The 23,029-nt window shown below is 48.5% G+C and overlaps 1 protein-coding gene across 1 annotated transcript in view; it reads right to left on the minus strand.

Moving 5' to 3' along the window:
• NTF3 (neurotrophin 3) overlaps positions 1-21,303 on the minus strand; it is a 65,127-nt gene extending 43,824 nt beyond the window's left edge. Inside the window, exon 1 of the mRNA XM_004438741.2 lies at positions 21,043-21,303. Coding sequence (XP_004438798.2) covers positions 21,043-21,297 — 255 coding nt within the window. The 5' untranslated portion in view covers positions 21,298-21,303. The remainder of the gene's footprint in view (positions 1-21,042) is intronic.
• Between the last annotated feature and the right edge of the window lie 1,726 nt (positions 21,304-23,029).

Genomic DNA, 23,029 nt, shown 5'->3' on the forward strand with positions numbered 1-23,029 from the left:
CAGCAAATGCTCGTGCAAGAATGTTTGAAGTAACTAAACGCAGGGCTTAAATCAGATGGATTATCCTGGGGTTTCACAAACCAGTAGCTTATTTTTGGCAGACCTCAGAGGGGCTAAATGATTTGTTTGGACTTGACACCAAAGAGGATAACTTGTTAGTGCTTTTCCTCTTCTCTGTAAAGCCAGGTTTGGCAGAACTCTGTAAACTCAGGCGTTGGAAGTGTTAGGTTTTTCTCTGAAGTCCTGCTGCTACACTCAAGGTAAGTCCTTCCTCTCCTGGGTCATGGGATGGCCCCAAAACAGCAAAACACATACGCAATGGCAATTTAGAGAAACCCTTAGGAGGGCAGAGTCTCCAACACTACAACCTACAAAGCAGAACCTCATGAGATGGAGCATAGTGTTAAACTAGGAACAGATGAGAAGACCCCAAGAGGAGTTTCCAGAAAGTTCAAAGAACGCTCTTAGAGGGAAATAATGCAAACCAAAAACAGAAAGAGGGAAGAGAAGCCATCAGGGGATGTAATAGGCCCTTTTCCCCAAACCACAATGCCCTGGGAGTAGGCGGAGCTACCCTGAGACATAGCTTCCACGACTGCTCTGCGTAAACTCTCGCCCTTTCGGGCATGTTGGTCAAGCCCCAAACACTCCATGCTTTTTCCCTCCTCCAAGCCTCTGTCTGTGCTATCCAGACCTACCCCTAAAATTCTCTTGCCTGAGCATTACCCCTAAAATTCTCCTCAATCACCTACCAGAAGTCTTCAGAACTCCAATCGCCCTCTGTGTAGCATTCCTGTGGCCCTAATCATTTCTATCTTGAGTTTTATTTAGTTGGGAATGTCTTATTTCCTGGGTATACTACAAGTTCTTGGAGGTGAGGAACCATGCATTTTTGTATTCCCCACGAGCATGGGACACTATATCTGACCATACTGGGCACTCAGTAGCTAGCTGCTGAATGAACAGCTTTATTGAACCAGAGTTTATGCCCATTAGGTCACTGAGCAGAGTTCATTTTTCAGATTAGATAAATGAAACACACTGAACATTCCGACTATTTTTCTTTCTCTCGTGCTCCCAGTAAAGGCACACACAGTGCTCAGGCATGGAAAGTAAGCTCTTTTTGGGCAGCCTTAGGGACCAACAAGAACAGTGGTGTGTCTTTCTTCTGGGATCACAGCTTTCTTTCCCTCACACTCCACCACGTGACCATCAGCAAGTCCTTCCAGCCCTAATCCCAAAACAGATTCCAAATCCTCTGGCTTCTTAACACCTCCCTCATGACCACGCAAGTCCAGGCCACCATTCGTTCTCCCGTGACTACTGTACTGGCATCTGACTCGTCTGCTTCTTCCTGTCCCCCACAAAGTAGGCAGAGTGCCTTTTAAAAAATGTTAACGAGGTGACATCATTCCCTGCTCCAAACCCTCCAATGGCTTCCCATCACAGCTGAGGGAGAAAAAACTCTGGCTTCCCAACATATTTGGAGCGGGGCATGGGGAAGTACTGGCTTTTCCTCACACACCTCCTCACACATATAAACTGTGTAAATTGCCAGAGGCCTTACACAAGCTAGGCAGCCTCTCTCATGCTCTGTCTCAGCCACAGAAGCCTTCCTGCAGTGTCTTGAACAGAACCAACCTAAAATCCCACAGTCTATGACATCACTTTGTTTTATTTTCCATCATGGCATTAATCCCCATAGGAAATTTTCATTTATTTATCTATTCATATACTTTGTTTGTTTCTGCATTTACGGAACGTAGGCTCCATGAGGGCAGAGGGTTAATCTTTCTCACTCAGTGCTCTATCTACCGCACCAGGAACAGTGCTCAGCACATAGCAGGAGCTTACTAAATATTTCTGGATAGAAGACTCTTTCTGGATACTTATGTAAGAACTACCTGCCAGCAGAGTTCTCCCTAATGTCAATATTAATGCCAAAAGAAATTTTTAGAGATCAGAAATTGAAAGCCAAGACTTTATAGCCCTGGCCAGTAATCAATCAGCTGCTTTTTAAAGTTATCTAGCAGAAAATTGCCATGGGAAAAAAAGAAGGCTTTTAAAGACAACTACAAAGATACACTCAACAAAGATAGATCCATCAGTGCTAAAAAGTCTTGCCAAATTTTGGGACGCCTTGTGCTGCTGTAGGTTTTCCTGGGCTTCAGGTCAGTGTAACCAAGATTTCTTGAACATTGTATTAGGTCCTGGTGGATATAAAGATAATTAGAATAGGGCCCTTACCCACGAAGAGTGTACAGACTCACGGGGGAGAAAGAGACATAAGCATATAGCATATATAATGTAGTGAATGGTAAACCAGAGCTATGTTTTGGGCTTTAGGAAGGCTTCCTACATAAGCACCTGTAATAGTCAGCCAGGCAAATGAAGTGGGGAAAGAGATCCTAAGCTTTGGGAATAACATGAACAAAAGTATGGCTACAAGAAACCCCATGGAGGCAGGAAACTCAAGCATAAGATAGGAGGCAGGCACAGTGTGTCATGGAGGGACAAGCAAGTCACGTTCAAGGAGCTTGGACGGTACTTGGCATGTGATGGAGAGAGCCTTCTGCCTCACCTCATTTATGCAAACATGCAAGTGTTGGGTAGTATTGGGTGGATTCACTCTTTTCCTCCATAAGCAACAAAATTGTTCCTCAACAAAAATCCCAGCTAATGTAGGAAACAAAGAGAGGTGTGAAAGGCAAGGCCATAGCTTGAGACCCTTGGAAGTTAACTCAAAATTGAATCTAACAATTAAATAAAAGGCTACAATAAGAGAAGAATTTCACTAACGAAATTGTATACGTCTAACAGAAAGGTATGTAGCGTTATTTAAAGGATGGATAAATGGAACCTGGCAGACAACAAATCTAATCCCGAGTGGAGGAGATGCACAGAGGAGATGATGTGAGGCAAGTGAGCTTTGGAGTCAGAGAGATCTAGCTTCTGATCAAGGCCCTGCTGGGCAAGCTGCTTACCTCTCTGAGTCTCGGTTTCCTCATCTGCAAAATGGGGGGAATTATATCTGTCTTGTCGAGTTGCTATGGAGATGGGGATTGTGCACGCAAAGCACCCAGCACAGTGACCCGCCTGGTGTCATGACCCTGGATGCAAATAAAGAAGCCAACAAATCCTGAACAAGTCTTAAAAAATTATTGCATTAAAAACCTTCCTCCTGGATCAGAAACTGGTTATCTAATTGCCTAGGATTTAAGGATCTGAATCTTTGCCATTTTGGATATTCCTAAAGCCTTCTTGTATAATCTTGTCTTCAGCTTGAAAAATGCAGAGAATAAAAAGAAAAAAGTTCACACAAATTGGGAACTGCATGTATACAGCGAGGATCTGCACCTTTCGAACTTCAGAAGTAGAGCCCAGGGGAGCTTTAGAGAAGAGCCAAGATCTGCACTTGGGGCGAGAAGCTGAGCAATGGACTCTGGCCTTTCACCTAGAAGGCAAGCTCCAGGCTCCAAGTGCTATCACAGCATGAGGAAGGGAGATGAGAGGACCCACCTACCAAACGTCACCAAGCCTTCCTAAACCACTGCAGAATTCATTTCATGCTTGTCTACTCCAGTAAAGGCCCTGATTGAATTGTTATCCAAAGATAAAGACTAGGGATGGTCCTGAACATGCCCTGTAGCTCAGCAAGAACTTGTCTTGCAGGGACACGTAAACCTGTCCTTCTCCTAATTGGATGCTCCATGTGGTCTGCTTATTTGTCACTCGTATTAGTCTGCATCTTGTTGACTGCTTCTCTCATCCCTGGCGCAGAAGCTCCTAAGGAGAGGCTCTGCTCTACGTGTGCGGCCCAGAAGAGATGGACTCTTCAAACTGCCTCCATCTAAACCCACCTGAGAAGACGTACATGCCCCAAAGCTATTTTCAGTTCTGAAGTGACTTATTGATCATTTTAATGGATAATTTGGGGGGTAAATGCTCAGCCTACAGGCCTGCACTCTGAGAACAGCTGCACCTTTGTTGAAAGGTTGGGCGTCTGAAGTTATTTGTGTAGGATATGGCATGACCCCACTCCCTGGTCCACAGCTAATGAACCAACTTGGACCTTCAACTCAAGTTGGGCCAATCAGAATCTCTCTTCAAGGAATTTGGAAGTGGGGCCCTGGAACAGTCAGTTGGTAGGCCTAGAATGAGGGAGAAAGAGAGAGGGAGAGAGGTATAGATACATAGAGAGCAGAGCCACTTGACCCCACAGACAGAGAGAGTGGTCTCCAGGCTCCTTCATTATGAAGCCTGGTTGCAGGTTCTTCCTTGGAGTCCCTATGATGGCATTGTATCTGTTTTCATGTTTCCTCTTGGGTTAATTAATAATATTAAAAATAATAATATCATAATAATAATGGCTAGCATTTATTGAACCTTGACCATGTTCCAGACTCAGTGAGTTACATACTATATCTTACTTAGTCCTTCCAACAATGTAATGTTATCCTTTTACACTTAAGGAAACTGACTGATTCTTAGAGAAAAAGAGGTAGAGATGGGATTTGATATCAGGCTAATACTCTATTTTTAATTACAATAATATACAGCTAACAAAACTGTTTTGTCTGTCTACAACAAGCCCCTGCTGTGGGGCAGCTAAATGGTCTAGCTTCACTGTGGCAGTCTGCTTAAATGTCTCAGTTGACAGAAGCATCCTTAAGAACTTTGAAGGGATTCCCATTTCAAGATGGCAGTCTGAGTACCAACTTCAATTCTCCTCCTCCTGTATCAAACCCATGCATATATATATAACAGAAAATACATTAAAAATAAATTCATAACTGCCTCTGCTTGAAAACAAGAAGGGAGACTTTCACTGGCCAGAGACTGTAAGGAATCCCTAAAAGAAGATAAACATTCAGGAAGCCACAGACACTTTAAGAAGCTGAAGCCAAGCACAGAAGCCACATGCAAAGGTATGCAAGAGAATCTGCCACAGAAGATAACCTGGCAATAAGAATAACCAGCCACCCATCCGAGGAAAGCCAGCGCCATGAAAAGAAACAGCAAACTCTACTACCAGAAACACTCAAACTCACGGAAGCAGTTAAAATAGCAATCAGAAGAGGACTTTGAATATTTCATGATCTCAAAGATATAAGGCACTGCATCCACAAAATGAGAATAAGGATGTTTCAAGGGGATTTTCATAATGATAAGAAAATAAACAAAAAAGGTGGGACCATTGCAGTAGGGGAGTCATCTATAGGATCTGCAGCCAGGCCCACGATGGTGCTGGAAGGCAAGTTCTGTCTCGCAGACACAGATATAACTGTGCAGAGAGAGTATAACAAGAGTAAGCAGCTAGAGACACACTAGGTGACTGGCCTCGCAGAAGCAGTGGGCAACTGATATTTAAAAAACTCAAATTTCCTGGACATTTTTACCGCCCCATGCATGTCCACTCTCAACATTCTGGCCCACAAGCAGCTCCTCACAAACGGCCGTACCCTGAGCCTGTACCCAAGATGACGTCATCAGAAAGAGGTAAAGGAATATATTGATTCTTTCAAGCCACAGCCGTCACATTTCTTCCCATTTCTTATGGTGCCACCTGAAGGCTACCTCCCAAACTCTCAACATTGCAGGAGCACCTAGGCACTGCAGCATCTTGTTAAGGAACATTTTCCTGGCCTGACCTGGAGGAGGGCCATCTTCCAAACAGAACAATGTTCTATTAGCATAAGAATATACGAGCGTGAACCATAACATACATTTGTAAAGTAATTTAGAGCTTGCAAAACACTTTCTTATGCCTTATCTCATCTGAAACTCCACATTAATTATGTTAAGTAGGTAGGGGTTTATTACCCCCATTTACAAAAGAGGAAACTAAGGCTCCAAGACCTTGTGACTATGAGTAATTGACAGAAGTGGAAATAGAACCTGGGTCCTCTCACCTTAAATGTCAGTTCTCAATATACTTCACTGTAACAAGTTTATATTCCTTCACTATTAGCTCTAAAGCAGAAACAGCCCGAGAAGCATTTTCTCTTTAAACTCCTGTGCATGATTCTATAGGAGAATTATTGGAGGACCACTCTTAACTCCCTTTACAGTCAATGTATCGAATGTTCCTAAATACTATAGTTAACTTTCTACTCAGTTCGTGGTCCCTTATAAACATGTTCTAGACTTTGGAAAACAAAATAAATTGCCTAGAGACCGGATATAAATGCTTCAGCTCCTCTCTCTCCTTCCTTGAAACATTACTGTCCCTTGACTGAAAAAAAAAAGAAAAAAAGCCACTGCTAAAGGTGATAGTTGTGTGTATTTGGTGCAGGGGGATGGTGGCAGCTAGACATTGCCAAGAATGACTTGAGTTCCAACCACATGATATACACAGAGAGAGAGCCCTGTGGTGTTCTGCTTCCACTGTTCTCTGTCTGTAATGTGCAATCCTCTAGTAGTCCCTGGTGCAGAAAGAGGCCTGTCCCCACCTCACCACCCACTGCTGCAGATCACAGCAGCACCACCATCCAGCCTCCTCCCTTGAACCACCATCCCACTCCCCACATGTGGTCAGTGTGGCTCACTCCACCACATTACAGTTCTTAAACCACACTCAGGCCACTCAGCAGTCTGGAGAATCCCAAACCCAAAACGCTTACCGAAGCACGCATCAGCAATGGGTGCTAGACATTCGGCCCCAGCACACCTGACGTCACACACAGTAATATCTCCGTGTAAATGAGAAACCCGGGGATTGCAATGATTCCATGTGGTCCACTTTACAATTTGGGAATATATGGCTGGAAACAGAACTTTTTCAGATCTTATTAATTTTTTCAGATCTTGATTTTTAGCTTCCTTCTCTGACCCTCCACTCCCTGGTCCTCCTGCAAGCCCTGGCTTCCTAACAGGAAAATGGCAAGGAGGAGAACAACTGCCTTCTTGATGTAGAGGCCCACTGTTTAAAGCACGTCCTCAGGCACGGCCTCTTGGAAGCACCGTCCCAACACTAGCGCTGGGCTTGGACCACAGACCCGAGAGGGAAGAGAGGTGCTGGCTTTCCCACAGAGCCATCAGTGCTAATCTCAGCAGCCCTGATCCATAGCTATGCCTAGAGGAGGGCCCTGACTGGTATGCAGATCCCAGGGAGAACCAGTGCAGGAAATCTGATCATCCAGGGACCACAGACCATTTGGTACTCTGAATGCACTGTGGAAATGGTGCCCTCCAGCCTGGTATAACATCTGCCTCTGAGGGCCGTTGGGGGTACTAATGAGATGACCTATATAAAGGTACCTGCACAGTGTTAATGTGCTAGGAATACTGGTCTATGTTCCTCTCTCTCCCCTGCTCCCCACCATCCATCCTCAATACCCCTCCAGTAGAGGGGCATGGTGAAGCACTTCAGAATCTGCTGAGCACCTGTGACCTGCCCTCTGGTCTCTAGTTTCGGAGGCAAATGCAGGATGGGTAGGGTGTAGGAGAGCTCAGCCCAAATCAGCTGAACATCTTTAACTAAATGAGGAGTTCTCACAAGCACTCCAAGGCTGAGAATGGGACAACTGCCGTGGCAAAGCTGCAGAGGGCAGGGAGGGGGCGGAGTGGGTCATACCAGTAGTAAGCTAGTGGTCCTCAACCTTGGCTGCACATTAGAATCACCTGATGAGCATTAAAAAAACAGATGCCTCTGCCCCAACCCTAGACATTCAACTTCAATTGGCTTGATTAAGATCCTGGGCAACCACTGTTAGCCAAAGTGAGCCAAAAAGATCTCCAAGTGCAAGGTGAGATCAGAACAGTAGGAACACAGCAGAGTCTTTGCTGAGCAACGATCGTTGAGATGACACTAGAGGTCCCTTTGGCTCCCCTTTGGCTTTACTAAGGAGAATGCTGGGTTCCCACACCCCACGTTGCTGGACGGCAAGCCAGATGTCTGTCAGGATCACTGTCACACACACTCTCCTTATATACGTCAAACAATGTGACCTTGCAAGTAATTCTCTATACAGATCCACTACCGGCAAAAGACGTTCTGTGGAATTTGACAATTTTCAGGAGACTTTGAAACACACACACACCGACGCACTAATCCGTAGGAATCATCTATAGGTAGATCTGATGTCCAGGAATCTGCGGCCCCTCAGATACCCCATAAACCTTAGCATCTGTCCACTTTCAGTGTGGAGCCTATGACAAGGTCTGCAACGCAAGCAGCCCCCTCTGGAGCAGGCACTCCCACGGTTCCAGATTTTCTGGGGCACGACTCCAAAAGCCACCTTTTTTTGACCCTGAATGAAATTAAGTTAGCATGGAAATGCACAGGAGAAGGAAAAAGGTTGGGAGATCCCCCACTGCCAACCACTCTACACTCTCAGCATTAAGTTACTATTTTAGTCCCCGTTTCCCCACAGCCAGACCCACTCTCAGCAGTGCATTGCCTCCCCTTCTCCCAAGCTGGGATACTCTCCCGGGAGCCAGCACTGGTTGGAGGACCCAGAGGTCAAATCAGGCTCAGTGATGCCCCTTTGCATTTCATTCATTTCTTTCCTCACTCATTCATTCTTCCATCAGTTCAACCGTCATTCTTTCATTTATTTATTATTTCAAGTATTTATTTAGAGTCATCTTCCACACTGCAGACAGAGTGATCTTTTTTAAAACAAAAGGCTGATTGACCCTCCTCTATGCCGACTCCAATAGCTCCCCGTTGCCCTTGGGGTAAAGAGTGAGCGCCCTGTGGGCTCCTGCCTGCTCCCCACCTCAGCATACACGTCATCCCACGCTGCCCTCCATGCACCACCTACCTGCACTTTCAGTTCTTGTAGCCCCTGTTTGTTCTCCCCTCGGGGCCTCTTTCCACCTGCTTCCTCACCTGGACTCTTCTCCCCCATTACCTCCTACTTTCACCCAGGATTACAAATCACCTCGCAGGCCATCAGAAAATCTCCCAGGTGGTTCCTGGGGTTGTCTGGCTCCTCATATATTGCTGGGAACTGACAATTCTCTCCGCACTGGCTGTTCTTGGAAGAATTTCTCTTTCTCTCTCTATCCCAGCACCTGCTCACCATCTCTCTTTGGACGAGTCACAGACATTATACCTCGAGAAAACACATGATAAGCAACTGGAATCCTTCTCCAACTCCCTAACATTTTTTCTCCTCTTAGTCAAAAATTGGACCTTCTCTAAAGGCTCTATCCTTGACTGTGCCTCTGTTGAGCAGTCCCCCAAGAACTCAGGAGACTTGCTGCAGACAGACGGTAACTTTATACAGCAGCCCCAAAAGGAGATGTAAACACTGAAGGAGGGACCGGGAAGATATATTCCCAATTCATACGAGAGCCAAAAAGTAAAAGGGAAATGTCAGAGGATTACAGTGACAAGCTGAGGTCTCTCCGCCCGTAACCCAACCCAAATTCAACTTGATTTCCTAGACTTGCTAATAGACCGCAATCTAAAATATCTTCTCTCTTGTTCCCTCTCTCCCTCTTCCTCTCTCTCTCTCTCTCTCTCTCACATACACACCAAAAGACAAGAACATGAAATAAGCACACTGAAGATGTCCTTGGTGACCATTTAAATGCTATGAAAGAGAGAGAAAAAAACAGAATGAGAGTGACTTATGAAAAACAACTTTTTTTCCCATTTTAATCCACAGTCATCAAAAAGTCTCAAATACTTAAAAAAGCTCCATAAAAGTAATGGTAGAATGAATTCTAACATGAAGGAATTTTAGACCTGAGCTATGACCAACACTGGGACACCAGTGCCGTTTCTTTTGGGGAGATACCTTTGACTCAAGCACTATGCAGATATATCTTTGGAAGGAAAATTCAGGAGAGATATGGAGAGAGGCGGCCCGGTAGATGCCTCATGAAGCCATTTACCCCCTCATATTTGTACAGCACCCGAGGTTCCTCTGGGGAAAGTCTCTGTCTCCTACTGTGCGTGGGGTTGTCAGGACAGACCACATCTTGAGGTGCCCCTCCCTGCCAGGGATGCAAGTGGGATACTTTGGACTCTGGCTCTAGTGCTCCTGGACTCCAGGAGACCCCTCCCGCAAGTGTGGTACATAATACAGGGTCAGGGATGGGAGGGCCCTCAGACTACAAGACCAACAGCCCTGGGTCACAGGGTGGGAGTAGACCTCAGGCCTTCTAGGTCCCCAAACTCCCAGTTCAGAGCCTGTTCCACAACTCATGCAGCTCCCTCAGGAGGCTCTCGCCAAACCCTGGGTTGCTAAGAGCAGACCTGGGTCAAGCTGCCCACACTTGACTTTCCTGATCACCCCAGCCTACAGGACTCCTCCTTCCTCCAAACTCCCAAAGTCTCTGTGGTCCCTGCCACTCATGGGCCACTTAGCAAACACGTCCTGCCCCATCCTATTGTCTATGTCTCTGCAAGTCTGTCCTGGACTCTCAACTGGACTGCAAGGCTCTTGAAGGTAGGGCCTTGCCTTTCACCTCCTGGTATTCCACACTGTACCTAGCACGGTGGTTAAGAAGAATCAGGAAAGGCAGGAGGCCCCCTTAAAATAACACTTTTGTTAAGCAGATAAGGAAAACATCTAAGAGGTGTGATGTGTTTATTAAAGTCCCCCTTCTGAATTCCAAAAAAAATTACTACGTAAGGACCTGATGTCTGTTCTATTTCTCTTGGTATCTGGACCAATTAAAAACAGGATGTGAAAAAAAATGCCGAGGAGCTCACTGAACAGGAGGGACTCAGAGGACAGAAGTGGACAGTAGATGGCAGTCTGTCCCTGTGTCAGATGTGGTCACAGAGACAATGCACTGTGCAGCGAGGCTTCAGGGAAAAGCAGCCCATAAGCGCCTCTGGCAGACGGGCGCACCTCCCCTGTCTGTGCCGACTATAGCCGTGAGCGGGGACACTTCTGAAAAGCACACCCATCAGCACACACACCTACGCATCCACCAAGCCCCAATGCCTGGACAACATGCACCTTCCCCAAACTCTCCCCACGAAGAACCAAGGGGTCACATCACAATGGGCTCTGAGCATCCACAGCCAGAGCCTCGGTGTGGCATTGGGAATCTCAGAGACGAGAAAACCACTGTCTGCGGAAGTGAAGACTATTCATGGACCCTTCAGCCTGATCCTGACAAAGAAGAGTCTCCACCATCATTCACACTAAAAAACAACACTCCAATCGGGACCCCTGCAAGCGATCTTCCACGCTCACACTGCCCCTCCCTGGAGCACAATGACATAACCTGTCCGTCTCCCTCACCAGCTCCTAGAGCCTCAAGGTCAGAGCCACAGCATTCATCTCTGCATCTTCTCCATCATCCAGCACAGGGCCTGATACTTAGCAGCCACCAACAGGATGCCTAATGAAAAATCTTTAAAAATGTGCTTTCTGAGTATCTAGAGATCGATTGCCCTAATTCATGTGCAATGATACTCAATTTCTCTGTGACCAAGAGCCCAAATTTACAGAAGAGCTAGATAGGCTAAGACACAGGGGAGAGGGGTCTCTAAAGAGAGCGAGAACAGCTTTTCCTGGTAAGCAGGCAGTGAGCTTCATTACCTCAGCCCCAGGACAAGCCAAAGGGAGACACAGAGAACGTGGCTCTGGACCCTCGGCAAGCGCATCACCTCTCTGAGCCTGGCTTCTCACTGCTGCACGGTCTGGACTCCCTGAAGACCTGTCATGCATTCATTCACCGAACACATTTCTGTGGCAGACACAGTGCAAGGTGCTGGGGGACACAAAGCTGAAAACACCAGATCTCTTTCTTCGCAGGGCTCATATTCTAGTGAGAAGATAGGAATGCAAATAAAACTCAGGCTGCTAAGTGGTATAACACCGGGTGGCTGGGGAGGGAGCCCCAGCTCTCTGGGGGCTGCAGGGAGGCTTCCCAGAGAAGGCATCGGTGAGGCAAAGATACGAAGGATAATTTCAACATCCAACATCCAGTGAAGATGAAAGGGATAGCATGCTAAACACAACATACACGCAGAATATAGCCTCCAAGGACATCTCAAATTCAAGAGCAGACATCTATTCCTGCCACTCGCATTGTTTTGCAATCAGAGGACATTTCCCTCTACATTTAAGCCATAGCCCCTTATGGATCCATCCATCCAGGTTTTTCTATAATCCCCAACTCCCACAATAAATGATGGGCAGGAAAGACTTTAGGGATCACCAAAGCCAGGAGCCCTTAACCCTCTCATTTAACACATGAGGAAAGAGAAACCTGGTGTGGTTCAGGGACTCCCCAAAATTGCACAGTGAGTCTCTGGTAGAGTTAGGGGTGGGGAGTCTGGTCTCCCGGCTCGTAGTTCAGGATCTTTTTGATTTAGCTTACTGAATTCAGCTACCCAGAGACAATTTTATCCCACATAAACCTCTCCCTATGTTCCCAACTTCCAATCCAAGATCTGCCACAAATCTAGCAAGCTCGCTTCTTCAGCACTTTATAAACATGCACTCATCCATATGTTCAATAACTTATCTGGCATCACATAACTTAATTTCCTCCTCCAACCCTTCGCATTTCTGCACATAAGTCCTCCAGTGGGGAGACCTGGAGATCCCGGGCCTGGCCACAGCGAGGCCTAGGGAGCAGCAGAATCACAGAATATGTGAACAGTCACAGCTGGCAGAGTCCTTTTGACTTTCTAGTGAATCCAATTCTCTCTTTTTCCAGAAGAGGACACAGAGGCCTATGGAGGGAGAGTGATTTTTCTCAAAGTCACACAGCTAGTTTGAGTCCTCTGCAGGGAGAAATGTGGTAAGCTGTTCAAGGTAGCGAGCTGGGTGTCAGGAGAGCCAGGCCCCTTCCCAATCATGGGACGCACTTGTTGGGAATCAGGTGATTTCCAGAGCTGCATTTTCCTCATGAACCTAGTGGAATCAGGGAACATGCCCTATAAACAATGAGCAGTAGGCCTGCCAGACACAGGATGGAAATAATCCCAGACTAAGAATTCGAAGCGTATTCCCTAAGGGGCAATTTGAAGCCAGGAGGGGAAGATAGTTTTAAATGCCAGGGGCTTAGACCTAGAAACAGAGGAAGGGGGCAGTAAATTGCAAGGACCTGGCTATCACAAAAAATAATAATAATAATAATAGTAGGGCTATATCCTCCCATAAAGGAGAAGAGCATCACCCTACATATGAAAAGTTGTTTTAAGCAAAGTACATATTTTTTGAGTATCAGCAATCTCACAGGCATTAAGTTAGTGTTCTACACTCATGTGCACATTGAAAATACCTTTAAGCAACAGAACAAAGTCATTCTCATTAATTGCCTTGAAGATGTGTGTGTGGTAGCGGTGGTGGGGAAATCAATTGAAGGAGAGAGAACAAGAGCCTTTGCTGCACCCTTCAGAGGGCAACATGCACCCCAAGAAGCCCTGTGGCCTCCCTACTCCTGGTACTGCCCAGAGAATGGCAGGCAGCAGGCAGAGCAGGACTCTACAGCAGCTCTGCTCCGTATCAGACAGAGCCTCAGGACCCCGTCCTTAGCAGCAACGCCTTCCTCCAACCTCTCAGCAAGAAACCCACCTTCGCTTTGGCCCCAGTCTAGATGGAGGGAGTTCCCTAGCCTATCAACCAAAGGTATCTTCCAAATTCTAAAGAGCCCTCATGTTCTCCATTCAGATTCTCTTTTACTTTGATTCTGTGCGACCCTCATCGCAGGACTCAAGAACGCTGGGTCCTACCAGCTCTCGTGGGCGTGTGGATCAAAACCAGATGTCCAGCTCTGATCTTAAAGAGTTTACAAGGAGGCAATTGTGGCTTAAATCAATACCCCCATTCTGGAAGGGCAGATTCCCCTGTCAACAGAACGGGAAGTAAAGAGGGAGGGCCAATGGGAGCTAAGACAGATCTGACACATGCTTGCCAGCAGGTGGCTAGAAAGCCTCAACATTTATCTTGCACATGAAAATGAACCTTCTAGTGGAGGAGGTTACCCTGTGGGGTGACAGACTTTGCAGAGGGCTATCAAACAATCTCCCATCTGGATGACATCACAGGATGCAGAAAACAGAATCTGACTAGCAGGCAATGGACTTGGGAAGGCCACAGGCTTCAGGACAGAAAGCCAGCACATCGACATCTAGCTGTGTAACGGTAAGCATGTCCCTTAACCTCAGGTAACCTCAGTTTCCCCATGTGTAAACGAGATTATTTTGGATATTGAGATAATGTCATGCAATATTTGTAATAATGCCTGGCACCCAGTTGGTACTCAAATATTAACTATGATCATCATCATCATCAATCACCTTAAAGGTGGGAACTTATCTTACTCAGAAACACTGACACTGAAAGGCATTCAAGTGGAAGCTGGATGATTAGCATCAGGCCTACCAGAAAGCCAAACCCAACCCCTTTCGGCTCTGTACACACTGTGCTGGCTGAGCCAACCTCGTGAGCATTCTTGGCCAAAACAAAACACTATGGCAAATTCTTTGCATGCCTTTCTGCCTTTGACTCAGCCATTCCCCAAAGATAAAAATGGGAACTCATTTAGGGTATGCCAAGATGTACTCTAAGCAAGGCATTCTAGCACTGATTGAGGAGGAGGATGGGGCTACTGTGGAATCCTAGGATGGTGGAGTTGCAGTAGGACTTGGAGATCTTCTGATTCAAGCTCTTCATCTACAGATGGGTAAAGCAAGGCCTGGAGAGAATGTCCAGCATCACACAACAACAGCTGACTAATGACAGAGCTTGGTCCACCACCTCCAAGTCAGCAAGCTTTCTGCTGCCCCACGCTGCTGAAAATTACCATGGCCTGGGATCTTTTGAAATCAGTAGCTACTGTTTACTCCTACAGCTCTGGCTTTGAATGAGCAAGAACCTTAATCCTTTCAAAAATCCCTGTCTGAACAAATTCATAAAAGATTTGGGACTCAATAAATGTTTTCTCAGGAGATGCTGCTAAAAAGCGAGCAATCACAGCAAACCACACCATATTTCACTTCAAAATCTGTTCTTCTGCAGCTAAACCACAGTGATAGTCAGAGATTTGTCCTGTGAGGATGCCCAGAACCACAGACAGCCTCTAGGGGTTTCTAATTAAGATTACTTGAGAAGGACCACGGCACAGATGAGGACACAGAACAGCCAATCCATCTGACCACCCAGGGGTGCATGTACTCTCCAGCCCCTTGGTATTTTTAGGCAGAATGAAAGGCTAAGTTATGGAAAACTATCAACAACAAAAAATACTTTAAAGATCTTGCGCCATCTACATATGCTTTTGTAGGTTCTAAAGTGAGTCCTCTGAAAGGCTTCCTTTGCCCAGCCTTGAGCTTAATAGAAATGACAATAGTGAGGTACTGTCTACACTGGCCTCCTACTTTTTAAAAGCTTACACATCCTCCATCCCCATGTACAAATGATCTGAAAGAAGCTGCTCACAACATTTTCCACAAGCTGGCCCTTCGGCAAGAAACAGTACAATGACAGTCCAATCTGAGCCAGCGCCCAAGTACCCGCCACCCATAACACAAGCTCTACGAATGCCTCTTGTCCCTCTACCCAGGGCCACTCCTGTGCTCACGTGTGCCCCAGCACGCAAGCCCATCCCATGCTCTCCTCTCACTCTGCACACGCCTGTCCACGCACAAAGTGCATCCATAGACCTTATCAGCTGCACTACACGGGGCTTAGGCTTGTCTCCAGTAAAAGATCTGGTCCTTCTCCAACAAACTCAATTTTAAATAAAACTAAATCTAAAACCCTAGCAACGGTCATTAGTTCAACATCCCCACCGCCAGAAACTGCCTGCCTCATTAAAGAGTAAAACAGCAGCTGGGGAGGTCTTGAAGCAGGGTGGTGGGTTTTAAAGATCTTCTGTGTCGGCCTGACTCCCCTCTCTCACTTCAGCCAACACGTGGATTTACATTCCCTCCAGCGGGGGTGGGAGAACTGCAAGTGCTCAGGAAAAGGTCTGGAGGAGCCTGGAGCAGAAGCCGCCGGCTCAATTAGTCATCCTGAATGGAGGGGAAGAAGAGAGGCCCGAACATCTGATACATCTGGGAGTGGAATTGCAGAGATGGGAAATGTTATGTAATTAAACTCTGCTGGCCTGTCCCGCCTGGGGAATGTGAGCCCCATCAGCAGTGACCTCTTCCAATCAACTTAATTGGCCCAATCTCGCCAAGAAAAGCAACAGAATTGGTTTAGTGCCTCATGGAAATAGCTTAGCTCCTGACTATTTATGGCCACTGAACTCAAGGATGGGAGCCTGACTCTGAGCCAGGAGTTGACAGCATGTGCTGACTTCTGGGAGGACTCGGAGGCTTCAGTGGGTTTCCTTGCCCCTCTATCCCTCCATTTTTGTCTCTAGGGAAAGTGGATGTACCCACTTGCTGCACCGGGCATGTGCCATTTCACAAAGCAAGCCATTTCACAAATCCAGAGCCCATGCCCTCCTCTTAACAGGCCCACGTTTGCCTGCTAAGGACCCACAGTCTAGAGAAAAACAGACTTGCACAGTAACCCAGGGTGACTGGACTTTGCTCTTCTTTTATTCAGCTATGCCAAGGACAATTACTGTTTTCTTTGTTCTTAAAGTCACATTTGTTTTGGCATCGTGGTCTGCATAGCTCATGTTAAAGAACAGGAAAATGTCTGTCTCTGATCATTAATAACATTGATTTTTGGACTACCTTTCTTCTGAGTAGTTCAAAGACCTTTTATGAAGACAGATTTCCATCAACTATAACCTAGATTTGGCTGCCTCCGTTTTATGGATGAGTAAACTGAGGCAGTTCTAGAAAGTTCTCTTTACACAGCAGGTGAGCAGTAGACATGCGGTGGGCATTAAGACTATTTTACCACCTTGCACTGTAAAGGGGAAGGGGCACAGACCCCATTTTTACAACGGCTCACACACATGCTAGTGCCCGTACTGGATCAGACTTCATCTGAGTAAAGCTTTGTACTCCTCAACACACTGAGCTTTGATTGGGGGAAAAGCAGAGGGAACTTTCCTCCTCATTGAGTCATTATAGACATTGCCATTTTACATAAAGGATCAGAGAGATTGGAAAACTTTCCCAAAGTCACACTGCTCCAGAGCGGCAGAACTGGACTAGATACAAGGCATTCTCAATGGGGAATCTGCCATTTCCACCACACCATGCTCAGGAATACCTGCCACCAGATCTTCTGACAATGGTCAAATCCTATATCCACTCTCTCTTACACAGATGAATTTCCCCTAAAAATAAGCTAGAACCTCAAAATGGCACCGCTATAATTTCACGAATTCAAAAAAGTCATGAATCAAATAAAGTCCCTCCAAACATATGGCCTCACACGATTAGAACCCAATGAATGAAGTTGCCCATCACTTGCTCCAGGCAAGCAGTTATGTGCTGTTCAAAGCGCAGTCTCTCCTGCTCTGATCCAGTTACCTCACTAGCTCTCTCAGAGCACGAACTCAACAAATTTCACGTTCCCCTCACTCCCCAAATGCTCCCCGAAGCCTAGAGCCCTCTCCTATCTATACCTTGTTTACTTAAGATACACAGCTGAGCATCCAGGACCATTTTCACCCTTCCTCAGACACACAGAATTCCTGCAAACACATTCACCCCACCCCCTCACAAGAGCCAGAATATACACCCCTCCTATCCTCCTGGCTAGCTTTCTCCCAGTTACTTAACTCCTACCCCACAGTGTGTGTGTGCGTACACACCCACACTCACCAGGTTAGCTTTATACTCATAGCCCAGAAAACATCAAAGATTAACAAAGACTCCCAAGCCGCATCTTTCCTGCTGACTGCTTCACCCTTCTCCAGCTCCACAGAGTAAGTCTCGCCCTGCCAGTGAGTAAGCACTGCGCACTCTCAGAAACTCAGTCCTCAAATGTATCAGGACCTGCACTCTGACCTGGATTGCAGACCACCCCCCCCAATCCACCCCACATCCCCTACAAAAAATAGTAACACCCTTCAGCTCCCTCTTCCCACACAAAACTAGGCATCATCCTTATCTTTATACTCCCCGTTTTACAAAACCACAGATATATTTCAAGTTAGCTTCCCCCAAGATCCATAAACAGCTCTAGAAACTGAATTATAGTTCTTGAAGAAACCTCAACTAGCATCAAGCTCTCTTCATTTCTCCCGGAAAAATTGCAGCAGTCAGCTGAGCCCCGAGAAGGAATTTTTCCAGGGCACTGTGCCATGCCCCAGTACCCAGCAAAGGGCTGAGCCTCCAGTAGGCATTCCATAAATTTTAATTGATAATCAATATTAATTAGTGAGTGAATTCCTCTATTAGATGAGAAACCCATTTTACAACATAATACAATATGCATCTCTGTCACTAGGCATGCAAAATATATTCCTCCACTCACTGCAATCTTACGCACACATCCTCCCTGGTCCCCACCCAGTGCCAACACACAGGACTTTTCCCCTTAAATGTACATCCTTCATTCTAAGCCTTCTCCAATTCCCTCCTCTCTGGGGAGCTAGGGAGGGGGAGAAGGCAAAATCCAACCCAGCATCCTTCCCTGCAAATACCTTGTCTCTCCACAATGAGTGTCTGAGTCCACACTTTTCTATCCCTCACATACTGCAATGCCATCTCAGCCCAATGAAGTTCAGGCTTTGCTCTCTGCAGATAATCTGACCCCGCCCCCTACACACATCCCTTTGGTAATCCTCAGGCACCCAACCTTCCACACACTCCACCTTTCACTCCCACACACAGCAGCCCTCCCACACCACACCCACTCCATATGTCTGTGCAGGCATGCACAAGCCATCTGTCTTCAACACACTGTACCTCTCCTCCTGCTCTGACACACTTCACAGGCACAGATTTCTCATTAGCTACACCTATGTTCCCACATGCTCTCATCTCCTCCTAGTCACACATATGCCCATCCAACAGACTCCTCAGAAACACACACCTCCACCGCATACAGAACAGGGTGGAGCTCCCGCTCTCTGGCCATCCCTCCCACCCCCCCCATACAGGACCTCATGCAGACTTTCCAAAAACCTCCTTCCCAGACCAAACACAGCACCCAAAGATCCTGATCTCCCTCCATAGTAAAGCAGACCCCATTCACACAGAACCAAATCCTCCACCTCCAGCTACGACACAGTCCTCACCAATACAAAATCTTACATACTCTCCCTCCTGCAAACCCCCTCAGACTTTCTTCTTTCCTCCGACACTGTTCTCGGAGCCTGTTTTCTTTTCACCTCCCCCTCACTCCCAATACCATACCCAGGTTTAAGTGTTTGAGCCTAAGGCAGAGGCGGTTCGATTTTATCCCCTGATTCTACCTCGCAACTTTCTTTGTGCAACATGTCAGGAAGGAATTGAGAGCAGGAGAGGGCAGGCTGAGTATGCTGAAGAATTTCTGAGTGTTGTGAAAACAGATCCTGTTGAAAAGTTCCCTCTATGTTACAACTTTCTTCCATCCTGACCCTTTAGGGCCAAGGGCTTAGACGGTTTTCTCGTTTGCTGTTCTGCAGGGTAGAAGCGGGCATCTCTTTATTAAAAAGCAGGCCGCCCACCATATTCTGTAGGGGCTGAGTTACAAACATCAGACTCCAGGAGTGACACCCACCACCTTTTAGCCACCCCACCCCCCCAGCTCCCGCTCCCTGCTCTTCACACACACAAACAAATCCACTCGCGCGCAGTCTCCGAGCCCTCCAGCTCAGAGCCGGGCGCTTGGGCTGCGTCCTGGCAGCCGCCTGCACTCACACTGAACCTGCCGCCCGCCGCCAGAGGTCGAGACGAGGCGGTCTAGTCCGGTGTTTCCTCTACCTGAAATTCCTCCGAGCCACGGATCCAATGAGAGGGACCCCTACTAGTCAGCAGCCCCCACCCGGCTTTGCGTAGGGGGTCTCAGTTCCGTGCATTTGAAGCACATATGAGGAATGCGGCAGCCAACCCCCCCCAAAGAAGCAGCGCCTCCCCGCCGCGCACCCACTCTCGCCCGAAAGCAACAAGCAGAGTCCCCTCCCCCACCCAGCCCCTGCTTCCTCGCACCTTCAACTCTTAAGCGTCCCAAATGGCATTAGGAGTGTGAGTAAAGCTCCGGGGCAATGGAGCCATTTGATCCGTTGTGGGTCTTTTTAACTCTGACCTAGCTCCGGCGGTCCCCGGGTCTCCCAGCCTTCCTGTACCTCCGCCGCATTCTTAGAGCTGGCTCCGAGAGACCGCGAGGAATTCCCCAGAGATAGCCTAGCCCCGTGCCCACCGCTCCCCCGCAGGGTCCCAGATGCGCGGGCCGCGCGGGGAGCTCCATCATCTGCGCAGAGACCCGGAGTGGACTAGCCGCCGAGTGGGCGCTGGCCAAGACCAGCCCGGGGTGCGAGGTCGTTTCGGAGAAAAGCTTTAGGCGGAGGCAGGGGGACTCCAAAGCAGGTACGCCGCGCCGGGCGAGGAGTCTCAACTCCCCAAACTGGGAAGCGACCCTCCAGGTCCGGAGCTCCGAGTCGACTTCCCCAGCCCACGCCTGGGCCCCAGGAGGGGGAGGCGTGCGGAGAACCCGGCGCGGTGGGGAGCGGGGCGCGAGGCGTGTGCCGGGGAGCGGCGGCGGCACCCTCGCCTCTTCCCTGCCCGGAATCTGTCTGCCAGCCCCTTTTGTTACAGGATGCGCGGGGAGCCTTCTCTGCAGGAGCGGACCGGTGTGTTGGTGGGGGGTGGCGATTCTGCTGAATGCCTTTCCTGTCCTTCCGTGGTCCCCATTTCCCCTCGCCTCCGCCCCCCATTTCCAATCCAGGTCCCTTAAATCTGATCACTTTCCCAGATATTGGGCGGTTTCTCGGGCAGCCGAGGGACAAGAGAGAGGAGGTGGGGAGGAGTGTCCGTTTGTGTGTGTGTGTGTGTGTGTGTGTGTGTGTGTGTGTGTGTGTAGCGGGTGGTTGTGGTTGCGCTTCGGCCTGGACAAATCCCAGCACAAACTTCGGGGAAGACACAAGCCCGGGAAAGTGAGTGAGCGCGGCGCGATGGGGGTGGGGGCGGGGGGCGGCGTTGGGGAACCCCGCGCCAGTCCACTGGAAAATCCCCCCCACCCCCGAACCTGCCCACCCAACGTGCCCGTCTCCCCTTACCGTGGCAGAAGTAACCATGGCATCCGTGTGACTGTTTCCAGGGACGTCGACATGAAGAGAAAGGTGGACGCGAGCTCGGTCATTCAAAGTCTCCCCCACCCCGCCGCCGCCACTACCCAGCAGGGGAAAAAAAAGAGAAGAAGAAAGAAAGAGAAAGAAAAGGAAAGAAAGTAGTTGCGCCGGGCTCTCTCGCGGGACCGCGCGCGGAGCTGTTCGGTAGGGAGAGGAGCCTTCAACTCTGAGTCCCGAGAACATAATCTGCGCGGTTATAACCAGCCAACCCGGCCAGATGGCTCGGCGCTCAGCGCCTTAACCCCTTCGGCGCCGCACCGCCCGCCCCCGCCCGGCCCGCCGCCCCTTGCAGGCCTGCACCCCAGCGCCCCTCCGACTGCGGTCTGGAGGCCAGTGGGGACACGGAATCATTTCTCCTAGCCTTTGTCAAAGAAAAACACCAAAAACTTCCAAATCAGTAGTATGCTTCAGTATCCCCCTTGATTTCCCTTTTAGAGATCCAGGAAAAAACGAAATATTCAACTTTTCACGACATTTTACATGTTAATGTCTTCAGCCTGTCTTATTTGTTCTTCTTCTTGAAAAATTTCTTTTTGATCTTCTGTTTTCTTATTTAAGATTTTCTTTACGAGGCAGAAGGACGTCCCATGCCCCTTCCCTCAGGCGGCTTGGGTCTAATGTGCAAACTCCTCCTCTAACCCTTAGATCCTTCCAGCTCCAGATCTCTTCCCACCCCCGATCAAGCCCACCCGCCCCTCCTTCCCCCACCCCCCAACACGAACACGCCCAGGGACAATCGCTCCCCAGCGAACTCGCTGCTGCCAGGGACCTGTACCCAGGGCGCTGTGCAGGCGGTCAGGGGAGATCAAGTCACAGAGGTATAGGGGGTGGGAGTCAGGGGGACCAAGGGAGGGGCGGGTGTGTGTCTGTGTTTGCGCGAGCTTGAGTGTGAAGGGAGAAGGGGATGGATCAGAGCCTCCCATTTCACCCAGCCTCGAACTTCTCCTAAGCCCCTTCCTTCCAGACTAGGATGGGCTCTGCAGCTGAGACCCCGCCCAGCACCCACAGTCTGCACTCGGGGACAGTGCGGAAAGCAGATACGGCAAGCAGCAAACAGACCTTTTCAGAGCACTCGGAAAGTAGTGACGCCCCCCCCTCCCCCCCCACCCCCGGTAGATTATTCGAGGAAAGGATGGGAGGGAGCAAAATCTCATATTTGAAGATAATTTTAGCTGCCCATTAGACCCCACTTGTTCTGAGATCGTTGTCTCTAAATTTACTGAGTTCCGTCATCTTGCTTTTTCCCCATTTGCCGTCGAGAGAATGGAGGAAAAATGTCACTTAGGGGTCAAGGAGAAATCCGGAACCTCGGAGCAGCGGAGTTCTGCGCTCCTGCTCTCCTTCTACCCAGCTGCCCAGGTGGTGGCATGGGAGACCTTATCTCAGAGCCCTCACCGCTTCGTCCCCGCCGTCTCAGCCACTCCTCACCCTGTCTCTGGCCAGAACCTTCTGACTCCAGAGCTATTGGGGGAGGGGAGTAAGTACCCCATCTCCTCCCTGCCCTACCACTCCAAGTGTCTAATAAGCAACCCATTCTGTGTTCCTGGGCTCCAAATGCAGAAAATCCAAATTCCTTTGACTTGTTTGAGAATTTGGTCAAACACTGAGAAGCACCGGCACTGCCCCCACCAGATCAGGCCGAACCCAACGCAGAGAGAGGCTGCAGGTCCAAGGGGAGGTCGGAAGGGATGGGGAGGCTAGGGGCTGCGTACTAGGTAGATTGTACCTGCCTCATCATTATCCTGGCTGATGGAGGCTGCCACATCGAAAACGATTAGACGCGCCCACGGAGGCCCAGGGGCGGCACCTCCCGCGATTCCTGGGAAGAATAGGGAACTCCTTCAGTGCCTTCCCAGCGCCAAAATGTCCAAGTCCTCCTCCCGGCCAGATTAGGCTGCTGCCGAGTCGTTCCTTC

This window comes from Ceratotherium simum, chromosome 17 (assembly GCF_057802395.1).
Source record: "Ceratotherium simum simum isolate JZ-2026a chromosome 17, ASM5780239v1, whole genome shotgun sequence".
NCBI classification, from domain to species: Eukaryota; Metazoa; Chordata; class Mammalia; order Perissodactyla; family Rhinocerotidae; genus Ceratotherium; species Ceratotherium simum.